At 50.9% G+C, this 18,220-nt stretch overlaps 1 protein-coding gene across 5 annotated transcripts in view; it reads left to right on the plus strand.

The window, feature by feature from the left end:
- CELF5 (CUGBP, Elav-like family member 5) overlaps nucleotides 1-17,027 on the plus strand; it is a 50,404-nt gene extending 33,377 nt beyond the window's left edge. For 2 of the 5 annotated variants that reach the window (XM_018050806.1, XM_018050808.1), the window contains exons 6-12: nucleotides 872-1,018; nucleotides 1,915-2,056; nucleotides 2,160-2,306; nucleotides 4,096-4,158; nucleotides 4,947-5,030; nucleotides 7,676-7,819; nucleotides 13,598-17,027. In XM_018050806.1, coding sequence (XP_017906295.1) covers nucleotides 872-1,018; nucleotides 1,915-2,056; nucleotides 2,160-2,306; nucleotides 4,096-4,158; nucleotides 4,947-5,030; nucleotides 7,676-7,819; nucleotides 13,598-13,725 — 855 coding nt within the window. In that variant the 3' untranslated portion in view covers nucleotides 13,726-17,027. The remainder of the gene's footprint in view (nucleotides 1-871; nucleotides 1,019-1,914; nucleotides 2,057-2,159; nucleotides 2,307-4,095; nucleotides 4,159-4,946; nucleotides 5,031-7,675; nucleotides 7,820-13,597) is intronic. The other 3 variants (XM_018050807.1, XM_018050809.1, XM_018050810.1) reach the window with 3 other exon arrangements.

An 18,220-nucleotide genomic window follows, 5' to 3' on the forward strand; every position in this document is an offset into this window, starting at 1 on the left:
CTTGGGATTCCTCCCAGGGCAATGGGGAGCCCTCCAGGGTTTCCTCAGGAGAAGGAAGGGGCAGGCCATTTGGAAATGTCTCCGTGGGGCCAGTGTGGGAGATAGGCAAGTGGCAAGTCTAGAACTGGGAGCTGGTGGGCCTGCAGCCATGAGAGGCTGGAGGAGACCACTCGGGTCTTGGAGGTGGCCCTGCCACCCAGAAAAGTGGCCCTGGGAGCCTCCATCACTGTACAAAAATGTCCTAATCTGCCACAAGGAAGACAGGCCTCAGGGAACCCACTCTCCTTTCTCTTGTTCTGCAACATGGAATGAAGAGCAGGGCAGTCTCAGATCCTCGCTTCTCTTGCTCTCTGGGCCATTGGGCATCAGTTCTAGTCCTTGGATAGGGAGGAATCAACTCAATCCAAGGTCAAGCTTTCTCCTGCTCAGAGCCGTCCACTGATGGAGCTAGTGAGTGGAAAGGTAGTGAGCTCCCCATCAAAGGAGGTATTCAATTTCTCAAATGATTGGAACCTCACCTGTTCTCAGGGGTGGGCAGCTATAGAATCCTCTGTATGGGCCTTCATTGTTCCTCTCCAGCACTTGGGTTCTCCACCTTTTTTGAAATTATGGCCGACAGTCAGGTCCTCCTCTGCTTCCCAGAGGCAGCCCCCACTGGGCCTGGGTGCCCCACTTATGTGCATGGCAGCCTACAATGTCAAGTGCAAGACCCAGGATGCTGGTCTCCAGACTAGCCTCACTGTGGCCCCGGGGACCTTGAGGGAGGGGCTGATAGTTGCTGCCACCCACACCCCTACACTCCCCCCAAGGTACCTCAGAGTCCTGGCAATGTCCCCCTTCTTTCCCTCTCTGCTTGTGGCCGCCCTTGCAGGGTGCCTCCTCCAGCCTGGTGGTCAAGTTTGCCGACACAGACAAGGAGCGGACGCTGAGGCGCATGCAGCAGATGGTGGGCCAGCTGGGCATCCTGACTCCGTCCCTCACCCTGCCCTTCAGCCCCTACAGTGCCTACGCCCAGGCTGTGAGTGACCAGCGGATACACTCCTGTCTCCAGTGGGGCTCCTAACACCGCTGTTTTGAGGGCCCAGCTCAGTGTCTCTCTCTTTCTTTCTCCATCTAGTCTCTGTCGAGTGCCTCTGCCTCTCTGTCTATCTTTCTGTTTCTCTTGCCCAGTCTCTGACTCATGGCCTTATTCTGGCTATGGCTAAGTTCCCAGATCCAGTCCACCTCCTGATCTTAACCCCAGCTTAGCCCCCCACCATGAACTATGCTCTGAGCCCAAGCTGAACCCCAACTGACAGGACCCCAGGCTCAGCCACCAAATCCAGCCTGAGTCACAACGCTGGGTGAATGTCAAATCAAGACCCAGTCTTGGGTTGACCCCCAGATCTGGCTGTTCCCCAAATCTAGACAATCCCCAATTCTAGCTAAACCTCCAGGCTGACTCCAAACAGACCCAGCCCTGAGTAAGTTCAACATTGGCTGAGCTTGGGACTTCCCTGGCAGTTGCCATGCCTCCATGCCTCCAATGCACGGTGCGCAGGTTCAATCCCTGGCTGCGGTAATAAGATCCTACATGCCGTATGCATGGCACAACCCAAACAAACAGAACACATTAAAAAAAATTGGCTGAGCCCTGGTCCCAGACTAAGTTCTGATCATAGACTGAGCTCCAGTCCCTGGCTGAGCTCTGATTCCTAAATGATCCTTGAACAGAGTCTGAGCCCTGATCCTATGCTGAGCCTTGATCCTGGGCTGAGCCCCAATTCCTAACTGAGCCCTAACCTGACCTGAGCCAAGATACCTGGCCTGACCTCCTGCCCCTGTTTCTGGAGGACTGGCCCCTCAACCCCATGAGCCATGCTCTAAGGCCAGGTGCCACTTGGACTGTGTACCTGACTCCCTCTCCACCCCCAGCTCATGCAACAGCAGACGACGGTCCTGTCCACATCAGGCAGCTACCTGAGCCCCGGCGTGGCCTTCTCACCCTGCCACATCCAGCAGATTGGCGCTGTCAGCCTTAACGGGCTGCCTGCCACACCCATCGCCCCTGCCTCTGGTGAGAGTCTGCCAGGGGCCCACAGATGGGGGGCAGAGCCGGGGCTATGACTCTTAGCCTTAGCTGGGGCTAAGGCTCCCCATGATGCTCTTCCGCTCCCCAGGACTGCATTCGCCCCCGCTGCTCGGCACCGCCGCCGTGCCCGGCCTCGTGGCCCCCATCACCAACGGCTTTGCAGGTGTTGTGCCCTTCCCTGGCGGGCACCCTGCCCTAGAAACCGTATATGCCAATGGCCTTGTGCCCTACCCAGGTAACTTGAGTGGTCCCCTGGGGCTGAGGAGAGTGGCAGGGTGCAGGGAGGGTGTCCCTGGGACAAGCATGAATCCCTTTGCCTTGGTGTCTAGGGAACAAAAGTACAGGAAGCAGGGACTCTTAGGTAATAGATACTAGCTATGGGTGCAGAGGGGCTTCCCTGGTAGTTCAGCTGGTAAAGAATCCACCTGCAATGCAGGAGACCCCGGTTTGATTCCTGGGTCAGGAAGATCCCCTGGAGAAGGTATAGGCTACTCACTCCAGTATTCATGGGTTTCCCTGGTGGCTTAGACAGTAAACAATCTGCCTGCAATGCAGGAGACCTGGGTTCAATCCCTGGGTTGGGAAGATCCCCTGGAGGAGGGCATGGCAACCCACTCCACTATTCTTGCCTGGAGAATCCCCATGGACAAAGGAGCCTAAAGGGCTACAGTCCATGGGGTCACAAAGAGTCAGACACGACTGAGCAACTAAGCACACACACACACATGGGCACAGAGAAGGGGGTTAAACATAGGAAGTTTGCAGTCAGAACTTCCTGGCTTCAAATTCCAATTCAGTGCCCCTTGTGGGGAGCTTCTTTATATCTCTGAGCCTCAGTTCGCTCATCTGGAAAATGGGACAGATAGTATCATTCATCTCATGATGTTGCTCTGATGAGGCAATCAGTCTGTAAGATGCTAGCCCATCTCCTGGTACCAAGAAGGGTACCATCAATCTTTACTATTAATCATTACCATTTGGGATCAGTGCCCATATTCATTCATTCATTCATTCATTCATCCAGGATTGACCATGCACTGATTTGTTGCACTGGACTCTGCCCTACTGAAGCAGAGGTCTCACCTTTCTCTACCCTATATCCTGATTTCAAGGCAAATGTCTTCCCACACCTTGCTTAGGTGAAGTTTGTCATCTGGGTTTCCACCAATGAGAATCTGTTTATTTTTATTTTGTAATAATTGGCGCTCACAGGGAGTTTCAAACATAGTACAGAGAGGTCCTGGTTACCCCTCTCCCAGTGTCTCCAGATGCTAACATCTTACATAACAACAGTATGTTGTCAAAACTAGGAAACTGGCATCAGTACAGTACAATGAACAGACCCTGTTCAGACTTCACTATTTACAGGCACTTGTGTGTGTGTGTGGTTCGTTAATTTAAGTCATTTCATCACAGGTATAGTTTTGTGTAATCACCACCACATTCAACATACAGCACTGTTCCATTACTATGAAGTAATTCATTCATGTGACCCCTTTACTGGCTTATCTCTCTGCCCTCACTACCCTATCTTCTAACAACCTCTCTCCATTCAAGGAGATTTTTAGTTGCCTCAACAAGCCCTCTCCTCCCCCGTGTCCTCCACTAGGGACTGTTGGAAGGTCACAGTCACATAGGGGATCCATAGGCTGTCTGATGATCAAGGTGTGGGGAGGGAAAAGAGGGAAGAGATGTGAATGGGTGGTGATCAGGAGCAGAGACCTGGAGCCCTAGAATATCCAGAGAAAAAAGGGGGAGGAGCAAGGGGGTCTGGATGGGGACAAAGAGTTGGGAGTTAAACATCTCTGGAGTCAGAGAAAACTGGATTCGAGTTGAGTGGCCCTGTGCCAGCTGCTGTTTTCCCACCTGTAAGAGGTTCCCTGAGCTTCAGTTTTCCTCACCTGTGGAATGAGGGTCATACCTATAAAGTGTTTATGCAGAAATGAAGCCAGGGTGGATGCTGTGGGGTGGATGGAAGACTTCTGCTGCCCCCACCCCACTGAGCCCCTCCGTCTGCCCCGCAGCTCAGAGTCCGACGGTAGCCGAGACCCTCCATCCTGCCTTCTCTGGAGTCCAGCAGTACACAGGTAGGGAGGCAGTGCGGTGCCCCAACGTGGGCACCCCCCTACCCCTGCCCTCAGTTTCCTCCCTGGGCTAGCCACTCCACACCCCTAGCTGCACTTAGATCTGGTTCCACCCCTCAGGGCCGCCCTCTCATTCTACCTTCCCTCTTCTGTCTAGCCATACCTCCTACTTTGTGGCTTGGCCCCCGCCTCACCCTCCTTCGACATTTGGCCCTGCCCCTCATAACCTGCATTTGGTCCCTCTTGTCGAGTCCTGCTCGGACCCGCTCTCCAATGTGACCACGCCCCTTCATTCTTCCCAGGACCCGGCATTGGCTCCGCCCTCAGCCATGGTACCCGACCCCTCAAATATGGCCCCGCCCATTAAACGCTTCCCTGCCCCATCCGTCTCTCCCATGTGACCACGCCCACTCTGCCTTCCCGAGACCTGTCGTGGCCCCACCCTCAGCCACAACCACGCCCACTCGTCTCTTTCCTGTGGCCTTGGCCCCTCCCTCAGGCTGCCTCTCCCATGTGACCACGCCCCCTCCTTCTTCCTAAAATCTGGCCTTGGCTCTGCCCTCAGTCATGGCGCCACCATTCGATTATGACCCCTTTCCCTTCTACTTTTCCCTGCTGTCTTAGTACTTCTCTCAGACCAACTCTCCCCTGTGACCATGCCCATCCACCGTCCCAAGACCCATCTTGGCCCCACCCTAGGCTGTGACCTCGCCCCTCAGTCTTAGCCCCGCCCCACGCGCCCCCCGGCCTCACCCCAGTTCCGCCCTGTGTCTCGCTCCCGGTCTCTGCAGCCATGTACCCCACCGCGGCCATCACGCCCATCGCGCACAGCGTCCCCCAGCCGCCGCCCCTCCTGCAGCAGCAGCAGCGAGAAGGTGAGGGGGCCGCGACCTCCCCTGGGCGCCAGCCCCGCCCTTTGACCGCCCCCCTCCACCTCCAGGACCGCCTGGCCTCGGGGAACTGCTCGGCCTGAGGGCCAGAGAGACGTGCATTCAGTTCCCGGCATCACCTGGGTGTTTGGGAGGCAATTGACTCTTGGTCTCTGAGCCTCCGTCTTCTCCTTCGGAAAGTGGGAACCGGGCTAGTCCCGACCCCATAGGGATAGCAGTGACCCTGTCCCCACCAGGAGCTCTCTCCAAGTGGAATGACTTTTTTTGAGTTTGAGGTCAGGGGGTGGGGTGATGAGGTTCTCTGGTGAGATGAGGATTCCTCAGTAAAGTCAAGTGGGAGAGGAGTTAGATTCTGGGTCGGACCGCGGGGATTCAAATCCACCCAGTGCTGACTTGAGGCATCGTCGGGAAGGCACCTCCCTGCTCCGTGCCTATTTCCTCATCGCCACACAGCGACCACCCTACCACGAGGCCTTGCTGGGGAGTGAGCAGCACGGTTCCTGACACATAGTAGGCACTCAGTTTGGGAGGCATTTCCTCGCCTTAATCCATCTAGCGGGGGTGGTGGTGGGGGAGTTGGGGCCAGGCGACCAGCCAGAAAAGTCCCCCAACCGCCCCAGGACATGGGAAGTTTATGGATGGCCTGGCCTGTGGACTGAGTTCTGTGAGGTTCTGTTCAATTCCTTGCCCAGCAGGGTGCTGTGGGTAAAAGCTGGTTCCAATGCCGTCGGTGCTGCTGTAACAGGACAGGATATCTGCTTTCTGGAAAGCCACCCGAGTTCCAGAGCCTCACAATACCAACTGCAAGGCTCGTGGGGGAAGTTAGGTCAGGGTACACCACTCAAAATGTTGCCTGTGGGAGTTCTCTGGTGGCCCAGTGGTTAAGACTCTGTGCTTCCACTACAGGGGCACAACTTCAATCCCTGGTTGAGAAACTAAGATACCTCATGCAGCCCTGGTGTGGCCAAAAATTTTTTTACAAGTTGGCTGTTACATGGCATAAAAAAAAAAAGATAAGACCCTAATAAAAATGGTAGCACAGTTTTATGCATGTTAGATGATTAAGAAATCCATGAATAGTACAATAAATTGGGCATTCGAAGTTTGCACAGGAAATTGTCGTCAGATGGGTTGTAGCACGTGAGTTACCGTGAAGTGATGGAAAGCTTCGTCTGAAATCAGACGGGAACAGGTCTTCCTCCTGATACACTTGGAGAACTGAGAAAGGTGGTGGATGTTGCAGCTGCGTTTGCATATGTGTGTGCATTTTGCTTTCTTATGAGGCTCAGTTCAGCTAGATGTGGTTTTCTGTCTTCACCTAGTGTTTCTTGGAGTTGAGCTAGCACACAAGCAAATACAAAATTCATGTTTGCTCATAATTGTTCTGTAACTTATCAGTTGTATGGAAACACACCTGTATTTTAAAAACAAGCACATTAGGGAATTCCCTAGCGGTCCACTGATTAGGACTCAGCGCTTTCACTGCTGTGATCCTGAGTTCAATCCCTGGGCGGGTAACTAAATGCAGGCAGACCTTGTGACACGGCCAGACAAACAAATAACCAAACAACAACAGCAAACAAGCACATTAGCAGAACTGTGGTCCCCATCAGGAAGGTAAGGGTGGATGTGAATGTGTAATCTTGAATTTTGTTTTTCCTGGGGTGGGGAATGTTCATCATGAGTGTTGGGATTTCTTGGTGGTTTGAGGGTTACCTTTGTTTGGGGAGACCTAGGAGAAGATCATCTGTACGTTCAGGATTAGCAGCAGGTTTGAGGACTAAACTGGGTAATCAAGGTTTTAAAATGCTCTTATTATATATAATTCTTATATGAGCCATGCACTGGGGATTCTTCAGGAAGGAATGATTCTGACGGTTAATTGTGCTTTAAAAAATTATTTCTGGTTGGTATAGCATATCATTTAAACATGACCAGTGGTTTCAGGATATCTGAGATTCGGGACTGGAAAATGATCTTTTTATTTCCCTACATTTTATTTTTGCATCAGTTTTGAAATTATCCAAGCTTTTAACAATTGGCCAAGGTTTGGAGGGTTACCCAAGGTTTTGAAAATTATCTGGATGTTTGGGGTTTGGGACCAAGGTGTTACTTATCTTATTCTAATCTGTGATCATTAGACTTTCAAAAATGAACCTTGCCATTTAAACCAGTTTTAGAGATATGGAATGATGGCCAAGACAGTATAGAGTTTCTGTTATACCCTACAACCAGTTCATCTAATTTCTGCCAATGACCAGGAGTTTGAGGTTTAGGGGTTTTCTGGGGGGTGTTGAGGTTGTCTGGGAGTTTTGGATTATCTGCAGCCTAGGATGAAAGGCTTTATTTCAGTTTGGGGGGCTAGGGATCATCTAAAGTTTGTCAGTTCTCTGGAGCCTGAGGATCAGTAGAGGTATGGAGCGTCTGAATGTGGGATTTTATAGACAAGGGCTCAGGGCACCTTGCCTCCCCTCCCCACTGTTTCCACGCCCCTTCTTTCTGGGTGTCAGGGTGCACCCCTCCCCCAATCGCTGGAGACACCAGCTGTGGGCTCCGGACCCATGCCCCTTCCCTGGGGGTCGGCCTCCTCTCCTTGGGGGCTTTATGTCTTTCTCTCCCCCCACCTGCAGGTCCCGAAGGCTGTAACCTGTTTATCTACCACCTCCCCCAGGAGTTTGGAGACACGGAGCTGACGCAGATGTTCCTGCCTTTCGGCAATATCATCTCCTCCAAGGTGTTTATGGATCGGGCCACCAACCAGAGCAAATGTTTTGGTGAGTCCTTGCTGTGGGCGCCCCTTCCTTCTTGCCGCACCCTGAACCGCAGGCCCCTTGCCCTGGGGGGGCGGGTGTGGTCAGCCATGAGACAGGTCTGGTCTGAGAGAACCACATTCGGGGGCTTCCCTGAAGGTCCAGTGGTTAGGACTCTGCGCTTTCACTGCTCAGGGCCCGGGTTTATCCCTGGTTGGGGAAGTAAGATCCCACAAGCTGTGCAGCAGGGTCAAGGGAAAAAAGGAAAGAATCACATTTATGACCAGAACAAGCACTTATTAAGCACCTACTGTGTACCCAGCACTTAGCATGAGTCATTTCTAAGATTCCCTTGTTCATTCATTCATTCATTCAACAAATAGACACATAGGGGCTTCCCTGGTGGTCCAGTGGTTAAGACTTCAAGCTTTCACTGTGTGTGTGTGGGGAGCACAGGTTTGATCCTTGGTGGGGGAACTAGGATTCCACATGCCGCAGAGTGCAGCCAACAAATAAATCAATAACACAAGCCCTATATAGGATTAAACAAAAAAACCCAAGTAGACACACAGTGCACCTACTGTGTGCCAGTGCCCAGCACAGTGCCTGGCACAGATCGGTGAAGGAAGCCAACAAAAATCACAGTCCTGCCACCCTGCTTGTAGGACTTTCTCTGAGGATAGAAATAGTCTATATCGCCACTGTCTGAGCCGTCCACCCCATGTAACTGCTGAGCATTTGAAGTGTAGCTAGTGTGGCCAAAGCACTGAATTTTTTATTTTACTTAACTTTAATGAATTTCAATTTCAATAACAACTCATGGCCAGTGGCTGCCAACTGAATTGGAAAGCACAGGTCCAAGGGGAGGAGGTGGAAATAAATAGGCAAGAATGCTTGAGTGGGGTGCCATTCTCTCCTCCAGGAGATCTTCTCGACCCAAGGATGGAACCCGAGTCTTCTGCCTTGCAGGCAGATTGTTTACTGTCTGAGCCACCAGGAAAGCCCAGGATATAGGCCAGGGTGTTATAAATGGTATAGAGAAAAATAAAACTGGTAAGAAAATATAGACTGATAGGAGGAGGCAGTGCTTCAACTGAGGCCTGAATGATGAGGAGCCAATCATAGCAGTGTCTAGGGGAAGAGTGTTCTAGGCAGAGAGAACCACATGTGCAAAGGCCCTGGGGTAGGACAGGGCCTGGTGCATCGAAGGAACAGTGAGGAGGCCCGAGTGTCTGAAGCAAAGTGAGCCAGGAGGAGAGAGGGAAGAGAGGAAGGCAGGGAGGGGAAGGGCAGGTCGTGAAGGGCCTTGTGGGCTACGGGGAGGATTTCTTTGACCCCAGACACAGAGGATGTTAAGGCTCAGAGATGTGTAACTTGCCCAAAGTCACAGGCAAGAACAACAATCTGTTTGACTCCAAAATCTGGACTCTGAACCTCACCCTGTCCTCTGGGAAGGGCTGATTCTTGACTGTTTATTAAGCTCCTGCTGTTTAGTCACTAAGTTGTGTCCAATTTTTTGCAGCCCTATGGGCTGTATACCGCTAGGCTTCTCTGTCCATGGGTTTTCTAGGCAAGAATACTGAAGTGGGTTACCATTCCCTTTTCCAGGGGATCTTCCAGACCCAGGGATTGAACCCAGATTTCCTGCATTCGCAGGCAGATTCTTTACCACTGAGCCACCTGGGAAGCCCTGCTATATATACTCATTATCCAACCATAAAAGGGAAGAATTGTCCCCATTTACATGGGGAGGAAGGAGAGGTACAGAATGGTCAAACAACATGCTTGAGGTCACACAGAAAGTTAGGAACAACACCCCGCCCCCGACCCAGTACCCAGCCCCCCTGCTCCCGCATCCTGCTTCTCAGTTCAGTTCAGTTGCTCAGTCGTGTCCGACTCTTTGCGACCCCATGGACTGCAGCATACCAGGCTTCCCTGTCCATCACCAGCTCCCAGAGCTTGCTTAAACTCATGTCCATGAAGTCGGTGATGCCATCCAACCATCTCATCCTCTGTTGTCCCCTTCTCCTCCTGCCTTCAATCTTTCCCAACATCAGGGTTTTTCCAATGAGTCATCTCACATCAGGTGGCCAAAGTATTGGAGTTTCAGCATCAGTCCTTCCAATGAATATTCAGGACTGATTTCCTTTAGGATTGACTGGTTTGATCTTCTTACAGTCCAAGGGACTCTCAAGAGTCTTCTCCAACACCACAGTTCAAAAGCATCAATTCTTCAGCATTCAGCTTTCTTTAAAGTCCAACTCTCACATCCATATATGACTATTGGAAAAACCATAGCTTTTGACTAGACAGACCTTTGATGGCAAAGTAATGTCTTTGCTTTTTAATATGCTGTCTGTGCTGGTCATAACTTTTCTTCCAAGGAGCAAATGCCTTTTAATTTCATGGCTGCAGTCACCATCTGCAGTGATTTTGGAGCCCCCAAAAAGAAAGTCTCTCGTGGTTTCCATTGTTTCCCCATCTATTTGCCATGAAGTGATGGGACCAGATGCCATGATCTTAGTTTTCTGAATGTTGAGTTTTAAGACAACTTTTTCACTCTCCTCTTTCACTTTCATCAAGAGACTCTTTAGTTCTTCTTCGCTTTCTGCCATAAGGGTGGTGTCATCTGCATATCCGAAGTTATTGATATTTCTCCCGGCAATCTTGATTCCAGTTTGTGCTTTATCCAGCCCAGCATTTCTCATGATGTACTCTGTATATAAGTTAAATAAACACAGTGACAATATACAGCCTTGATGTACTCCTTTCCCAATTTGGAACCCGTATGTTGTTTCATGTCCAGTTCTAACTGTTGCTTCCTGACCTGCATACAGATTTCTCAGAAGGCAGGTAAGGTAGTCTGGTATTCCCATTTCTTTAAGAACTTTCCAGTTTGTTGTGATCTACACAGTCAGAGGCTTTGGCATAGTCAATAAAGCAGAAGTAGGTGTTTTTCTGGAACTTTCTTGCTTTTTCTATGATCCAACAGATGCTGGCCATTTGATTTCTGGTTCCTCTGCCTTTTCTAAATCCAGCTTGAAGATTTGGAAGTTCACAGTTCATGTACTATTGAAGCCTGGCTTGGAGAATTTTGAGCATTACTTTGCCAGCATGTGAGATGAGTGCAATTGTGTGGTAGTTTGAACATCCTTTGGCATTGCCTTTCTTTGGGATTGGAATGAAAACTGACTTTTCCAGTCCTGTGGCCACTGCTGAGTTTTCCAAATTTGTTGGCATATTGAGTGCAGCACTTTCACAGCATCATCATTTAGGATTTGAAAGCTCAACTGGAATTCCATTACCTCCACTAGCTTTGTTCGTAGTGATGCTTCCTGAGGCCCACTTGACTTTGCATTCCAGGATGTCTGGCTCTAGGTGGGTGATCACACCATCGTGGTTATCTGGGTCATGAAGATCTTTTTTGTACAGTTCTTCTGTGTATTCTTGCCACCTCTTCTTAATATCTTCTGCTGCTATTAGGTCCATACCATGTCTGTCCTTTATTGTCCCCATCTTTGCATGAAATGTTCCCTTGGTATCTCTAATTTTCTTGAAGAAATCTCTAGTCTTTCCCATTCTATTGTTTTCCTCTATTTCTTTGCATTAACTAAGGAAGGCTTTCTTATCTCTCCTTGCTATTCTTTGGAACTCTGCATTCAAATGGGTATATCTTTCCTTTTCTCCTTTGCCTTTAGTTTTTCTTCTTTTCTCAGCTATTTGTAAGGCCTCCTCAGACAACCATTTTGCCTTTTTGCATTTCTTTTCCATGGGGATGGTCTTGATCACTGCCTCCTGTACAGAGTCATGAACCTCCGTTCATAGCTCTTCAGGCACTCTGTCTATCAGATCTAGTCCCTTGAATCTATTTGTCACTTCCACTATATAATCATAAGAGATTTGATTTAGGTAATACCTGAATGGTCTAGTGGTTTTCCTTACTTTCTTCAATTTAAGTCTGAATTTGGCAATAAGGAGTTCATGATCTGAGCCATAGTCAGTTCCCAGTCTTGTTTGTGCTGACTTTATAGAGCTTCTCCATCTTTGGCTGCAGAGAATGTAATCAGTCTGATTTTGGTTTTGATCATCTGGTGATGTCCATGTGTAGGGTCTTCTCTTGTGTTGTTGGAAGAGGGTGTTTGCTATGACCAGTACGTTCTCTTGGCAAAACTCTTAGCCTTTGCCCTGCTTCATTTTGTACTCCAAGGCCAAATTTACCTTGCCACATATCTCTTGCCTTCTTACTTTTGCATTCCAGTCCCCTATGATGAAAAGGACATCTTCTTTGGGTGTTAGTTCTAGAAGGTCTTGTAGGTCTTCATAGAACAGTTCAACTTCAGCTTCTTCAGCTCTACTGGTTGGTGTATAGACTTGGATTACTGTGATATTGAATGGTTTATCTTGGAAACGAACAGAGATCATTCTATCGTTTTTGAGATTTGCATCCAAGTACTGCATTTCAAACACTTTTGTTGACTGTAAGGCTACCCCATTTCTTCTAAGGGATTCTTGCCCACAGTAGTAGATATAATGATCATCTGAGTTAAATTCACCCATTCCCGTTCATTTTAGTTCACTGATTCCTAAAATGCCAGTGTTCACTCTTGCCATCTCCTGTTTGACCACTTCCAGTTTACCTTGATTCATGGACCTAACATTCCAGGTTCCTATGCAGTATTGTTATTTACAGCGTCAAACTTTACTTCCATCACCAGTCACATCCACAACTGGGTGTTGTTTTTGCTTCTGGAAGCATCCTGCTTCTAGGAAGAAGAAAGAAATTTCTGGAAGAAAACCTCCATAACATTCAGCACTCAGGGGGTCACATGCCTTCTCTGAGCCTCAGTTTCCTTGTCTGTATAATGGGAGGTGTGTGTGATATGAAGACAGCCCCCTACCTCGTTTCCAGATTCCCCTATGGCCCCCTGTGGGCCTCAGCCAGACCCCTCAGCCCTGATCCCACCATCTCTCTCCCTGACCTGTCTGCCTCTCCCACAGATCTCAGGTACCCTGCCCCCAAATGCTCACACATGTGGTTCCCCTCCCCCTGGGGTGGCCCCCAGCCCCTGTAGCCTCTGCAGAGCCCCCCAGGAAGTCTATGAGAATGAACAGGTAAGGGGTAAGAGTAGGGCTGGGTGGAGGGAATTATGTGGTGGAAGCTTAAGGTGTGTGTGTCAGGAGGTGGTGCTCTGGAGTGTTTCTGATGGTCCAGGTTGGGGGATATCTGGGGCTGGAATGACTGATGGTGGCAAAGAGAGAGACAGACACGAAAAGAGAAAAGAGATGGAGGGAGAGACATAGAGAAGAAACACGAAGACACACACACAAGGAGAGAAGAAAGGAGACAAGGACAGATAGACACAGAGACAGACAGGAAGAGTCAGATGGACAGACAAGACCCCAGATGGATGGAGGGCTTAGAGGAGGCAAAAGGTAGGGATCCAGAGCCTAGAAGGAGGTGGGCCTGGGGTGGAGGAGGGAGACCATGGCGTTCCCTGGACCCCCAGAAGCCCCACCTGTCCCCTTCTCCCCTCATCAGTTGGGAAGCCTCATCAGAGCAGAGCCCAGGTAAGGAGTGAGTGCCCTATCCCCAGAGGCATGCAAGCCCCCAGTGTCAGAACCAGATCAGGACTGCTGTGCGTGTTCTGGGAAGCCCCCCTACCTCCCCTGGGTCGTCTGCTCCTGCGAGCGCACACCCCCGCCCCCAGGACCCCACAAGCCGGGCAGCCAGGGCTGCAGCACTGGAGCGAGCCGAGGACGCCCGCATTGCCCACCATCGTGGGTCCACCCCGGTCTCCGCAGGCTTCGTGAGCTTTGACAACCCGGCCAGCGCGCAGACTGCCATCCAGGCCATGAATGGCTTTCAGATCGGCATGAAGAGGCTCAAAGTGCAGCTGAAGCGGCCCAAAGACCCGGGACACCCCTACTGACCGGGCCCACAGCCACTCAGAGGCTGCGGGCTTGGCCCAGGTGAGCCGCTAGGCGGCCCTGCCCCTACCCCATCCCCACCCCGTTTTGTCCGCACACTTTCCTCATTCTCCAAACCCTCTCCAGGCTGGGGGGATGCTGCAAGAGGCTTCAAGGAGCCCCCAGGTTTGGTTGACGGGGACAGAGCTGGACAAAGACATCCCCCCCAGTCCCCTCAACCCCCTACCCCCACCCCATGGTCAGGGCTGGAAGCGGAGCAGTAAGATGGGGGTGGGAAGGGCAGTTAGGGAATCTTTCCTGGAGAAGGCTTTGAAGGATGAATAGAAGTTCACCTGAGAGGCGGGCACGGTCTGGGGTGAGGCGGGCCGTGGGGAGGGGCTTTTGTCCTGTCCTAAGAATCAGTTCTCCCGGCTAGGCCCCTTTGGGAGCCCTTCCTTTGGCACAATTCACACCCAGTGGGTTGATGAAAGAGTGGAATGTTTGTCCCACCCAAGGGCATGCCAGGGATGAGGGTGGGGGCGGAAATCCCCTGAACAAACGAACAAATCCCCTAATGTCTGCACCATCAGAGTAAACGACCCTGTCAACTCATCACTTCTTTGGAGGCATGAACCGTGAGCCTCCAGGGCCAGTGGGGACCCTTATAACTGTGCTCCAGCCTCGACAAGCCTCATGTGTGAAATGGGCTCATGCACGTCGCCTCCCCCAGGGGCTGCGGGGTGGATTCACACGGGGCACTCGGTGTTTTTCCAGCTGAGCCCAGGACCTGCCACCTGGAAAGCTCTTGATAACTTATTTCGATTTTTCTCCACTAAACCCTCCATTGCCGCGGTCATCACAGAGGCTCCCCACCTTGGGGTCTGGTGTGAAGTAGGTGTTCAGTGAGGGTCTGCTTCCAGACCCTCTGCCAGGGCAGCACCCACAGATTCAAGGGTGTTCAGCACCCACAGATTCGAGGGTTGTGGGTCTTTGGGGGCATGCTCGGAGACTCGCCACCCGAAGCCAACATCTGTGATCCGCGCGCTTTGAACACTCTGACAGCAAGTCTTTACTAAGCACCTATTGTGCACCAGGCGAAATGGGGGCGGGGCGCTGCTTCGTGGAGCCACAGGGAGCAGGGGAAAGGAGACGGAAAGAAACAAATATTTGTGCCCGGTGGCCAGCCGAGGACATGGGGCTTAGCGACCCCTCCAAGCCGTGTGTGTCAACCTCCAAACCCCAAAATGGACTCTTTCTGCAAAGATGGGGTCCTTGGGGATCCCAGATCCCAGTCTGGCCAGGGCAGGGGAGCGGGTGGGAGGTGATTTGTTGGCCTACGTGCCCACCCTCCCCGTCTCTTCACGCGGCGCCCTAACGCCCCTCCCTTCTCCGCCAGGTGAGGGGCCTTCCCACCCCAGGAGGGTTTCCCGCTTCCAACTGATCCAGGACTTTTCCGTAAATTACAACAGAGTTTGGACACCAGCCCCCTCCCGTCCTCTCCCTACTCCCTTGCTCCCCTCCCCAAAATGTGAAACGCTGCCCAAGGCCCCATGGAGTGGGGAAGGGGCTTCGTGGTCTTCGGGGGACTCCTGAGGTGGGGGCCAAGGATTCACTACCCCCTCCACAGAGATTTCCTTGCTTCCACCCCCTTCCCACACACACAACCTTCATGGCTTCCCCAAATGAAATTGCAACTTTTCCTATATATATATATGCATATATATATAGAGCTATAGACAGTATATATATTTTTTGAGTATAGATCATGGGACCAAACTTTTCCGACTTCTTTCCATCCAAGAGAAGGTGACCCTGGGCCAGTCACCCAGCAGGGACGCTCAGAAGGGCTGAGGCTGGTGGGGCAGCCCAGTGTCCCCCCACCTCCCACTGTCATGTCAGACCAGGGCGCCAGTCAAGCACTGGGAATCAGCCAACGAACGCGATATACCTCCGGGACTTTTGACCCCCCCGCCACCGATAATTCTCATGGGCCTGAGGGCTCAGCCGGCTTCAGTGTCCCTGGTCCTAGCTGCAGCTTCCTGAGCCCCTGCTCCCGCGTCCCAGGGCCTTGCCTTCTCCGGATGCAGGCACAAAAGAGACCCCTTGGCCTCCCCCGACCTTTCCCCCTACCCCCAGTCATAGCCTTACTCATGTGGCCAATAGCCCTTAGCTTTCCGTCGGGGGCAGACAGGGCTGGGGGAAGCCCCCCCAACCCCTCGAGCCCCCTCCCAAGGGCAGGCAGCCACCCTCCCTGCCTTTGGATCACCAGCCTGGAATTCACTATGTCATGACCAAGATCGCCACGTGCACCGGAGGAGCCCAGTGTGCGCTGGCCCAGCACCCCTTCACCGGAGATACCTCTACAAAGAATTTTCTTTTTTTTGGTCTTTCTGAGCAGGTACAAAGAAGAAAAGAAATGGGGGGGAAATCAAACAACAATGGATTTTTTTTGTTTCCTAGTTGGGGCGGGGAGGGATATCCCGTGGGGCGCCTCTGTATAGCTACTCAAACCGTGAAAACCCCCCTTGAAGCACAGAGTCAAGTTCTTTTTTTTTTTTTTTTTTAATCGGACGTCCGGTGGGGCCTCACGCCAGACGAGGCACCAGAGAACTTCATAAGCTCAAGAGAAAAGAATTTTTTGAAAAGGAAAAAAAAAAAAGCATTCCCTTTTGTTTCTACCAAATGTGTTGACGGACCCAGAAAAAAAAAAAAAAAAAAGCAAAAAAAAAAAAAAAAAAAGGAAGAAAAAAAAAACATAGCAAAAAAAAAAAAGAAGAAAAAATCTTCTGACAAACCTGTTTCGATATTCCAGAGTTTGATAATTGTTCCAAGACCCTCTCTAGTGTGCCTGTGTTTTGTGAGTCTGCGTGTGTGTGTGCTCAGGGGTCGCGGGGCTTCGGCTATGTCCTGCCCCACCTGGCCCCCGCCAGGCCTGCTTGGGACTGCGTGCCGGCGTGCAGTGGTGTGTGTCCTTTGGTCCATGTTTACTGGCTGTAAATACCATTTTTATACTCCACATCAAAGACCGACGTGATTTGTACGATGTACTTTATTTCTGCTACGAGTAATTTCATGAAGTTTCAACTTGCAAAACTGACTTTTGGAGACAAACCGCCACACACACACACACACACACACACACACACACACACAAGGAGGAGAAAAAGACTTGGAGGGAACTTTGAGTTGACTTGCTTTGAATCTCGAGGTCCTTGTCACTGTGGCGTGTTTCAGGTGAGAAGCTGCAGTCATCACCTTCATGTCCAAAACACCTCTCTTTGGTCTGGAGAAACTGAAAGTTTATTTAATAAAAGTTTTACTTGCTAAAGGACTGGGCCCTCCCTCATTTGCCCTCCTCTCCTCGGTAAAGACCATGTGCTTGCGGTCAAGTCGGGTGCCTTGGCTAGAGATGAACCTGGATTTAGAGTGAGGGGTGTGTGAGGAGAAGGGTTTGATGTCCCCGCAGCTGAGTTCTGAGAGAACCATCCAGACGCTGAAGAAATGGAGCGTTCTTTCTCATGGAGAGTAGGCGCCCAAGTGTGCTGAGTGACACGTTCATTCATTCATTCAGCAAGTGTCTGCTGTTCACTGAATGCCAGCTGAGTGGCTGTGGCTCCCCTGGTGGCTTAGTGGTAAAGAATCCACCCGTAAATACAGGGGATGAGGGTTCAGTTCCTGGGTAGGGAAGACCCCCTGTAGAAGGGAGTGGCAACCCACTCCAGTTTTCTTGCCTGGGAAATGCCATGGTCAGAGGAGCCTGGTGAGCAACAGTCCATGGGGTTGCAAAGGAGTCGACACCACTCGGCGACTAAAACAGCAACAACTGAGTGACTGACCCCATGCTGGCCATCAGGGACGTAGCAGTGACCAGATGGTTCTGGGCTCTGGCTTCAAGGAGGCAGCCAGGGGTGGGGGCAGGGGAGACATTGTACAGTACATATTTTTGTAATTGGGGTAAAATTCACCATTTTCAAGTGTACAATTCAGTGTCATTAAGTACATTCACAATGTTGTGCAACCATCACATCTATCTAGTCCCAGACGATAGAGTTCATCACCCCAAAAAGAAGCCCTGTCCCCGTGAACACTCACTCCCCAGCCCCTGACAACCAGGAACCCACTCTCTGTGGATTTGCCTGTTCTGGACGTTTCCTATCAAGGGAATCACACACTGTGTATCCTCTTTTTCTTTAAAAAGTTTTTTTATTGTGGACATAGCTGATTTACAGTGTTGTTTTAGTTTCAGGTGTATAGCAAAATGACCTGTGTCCTTTTTAAAAAATATATTTACTTGGCTGTGCTGGGTCTTAGTTGCAGCACATGGGATCTTTAGTTGCACCATTTGAACTCTTAATTTCGGCATATGGGATCTAGTTCCCTAACCAAGGGTAGAACCCAGGTCCCCTGCATTGAAAGCACGGAGCCTGAGCCACTGCACCACCAGATAAATCCCATGGCTTTGTGTCCTTCTGTGTCTGGCTTCTCTCACTGAGCACTGTCATCGTGTTCTCAAGGTCT

This window comes from Capra hircus, chromosome 7, assembly GCF_001704415.2.
Source record: "Capra hircus breed San Clemente chromosome 7, ASM170441v1, whole genome shotgun sequence".
NCBI lineage: Eukaryota > Metazoa > Chordata > Mammalia > Artiodactyla > Bovidae > Capra > Capra hircus.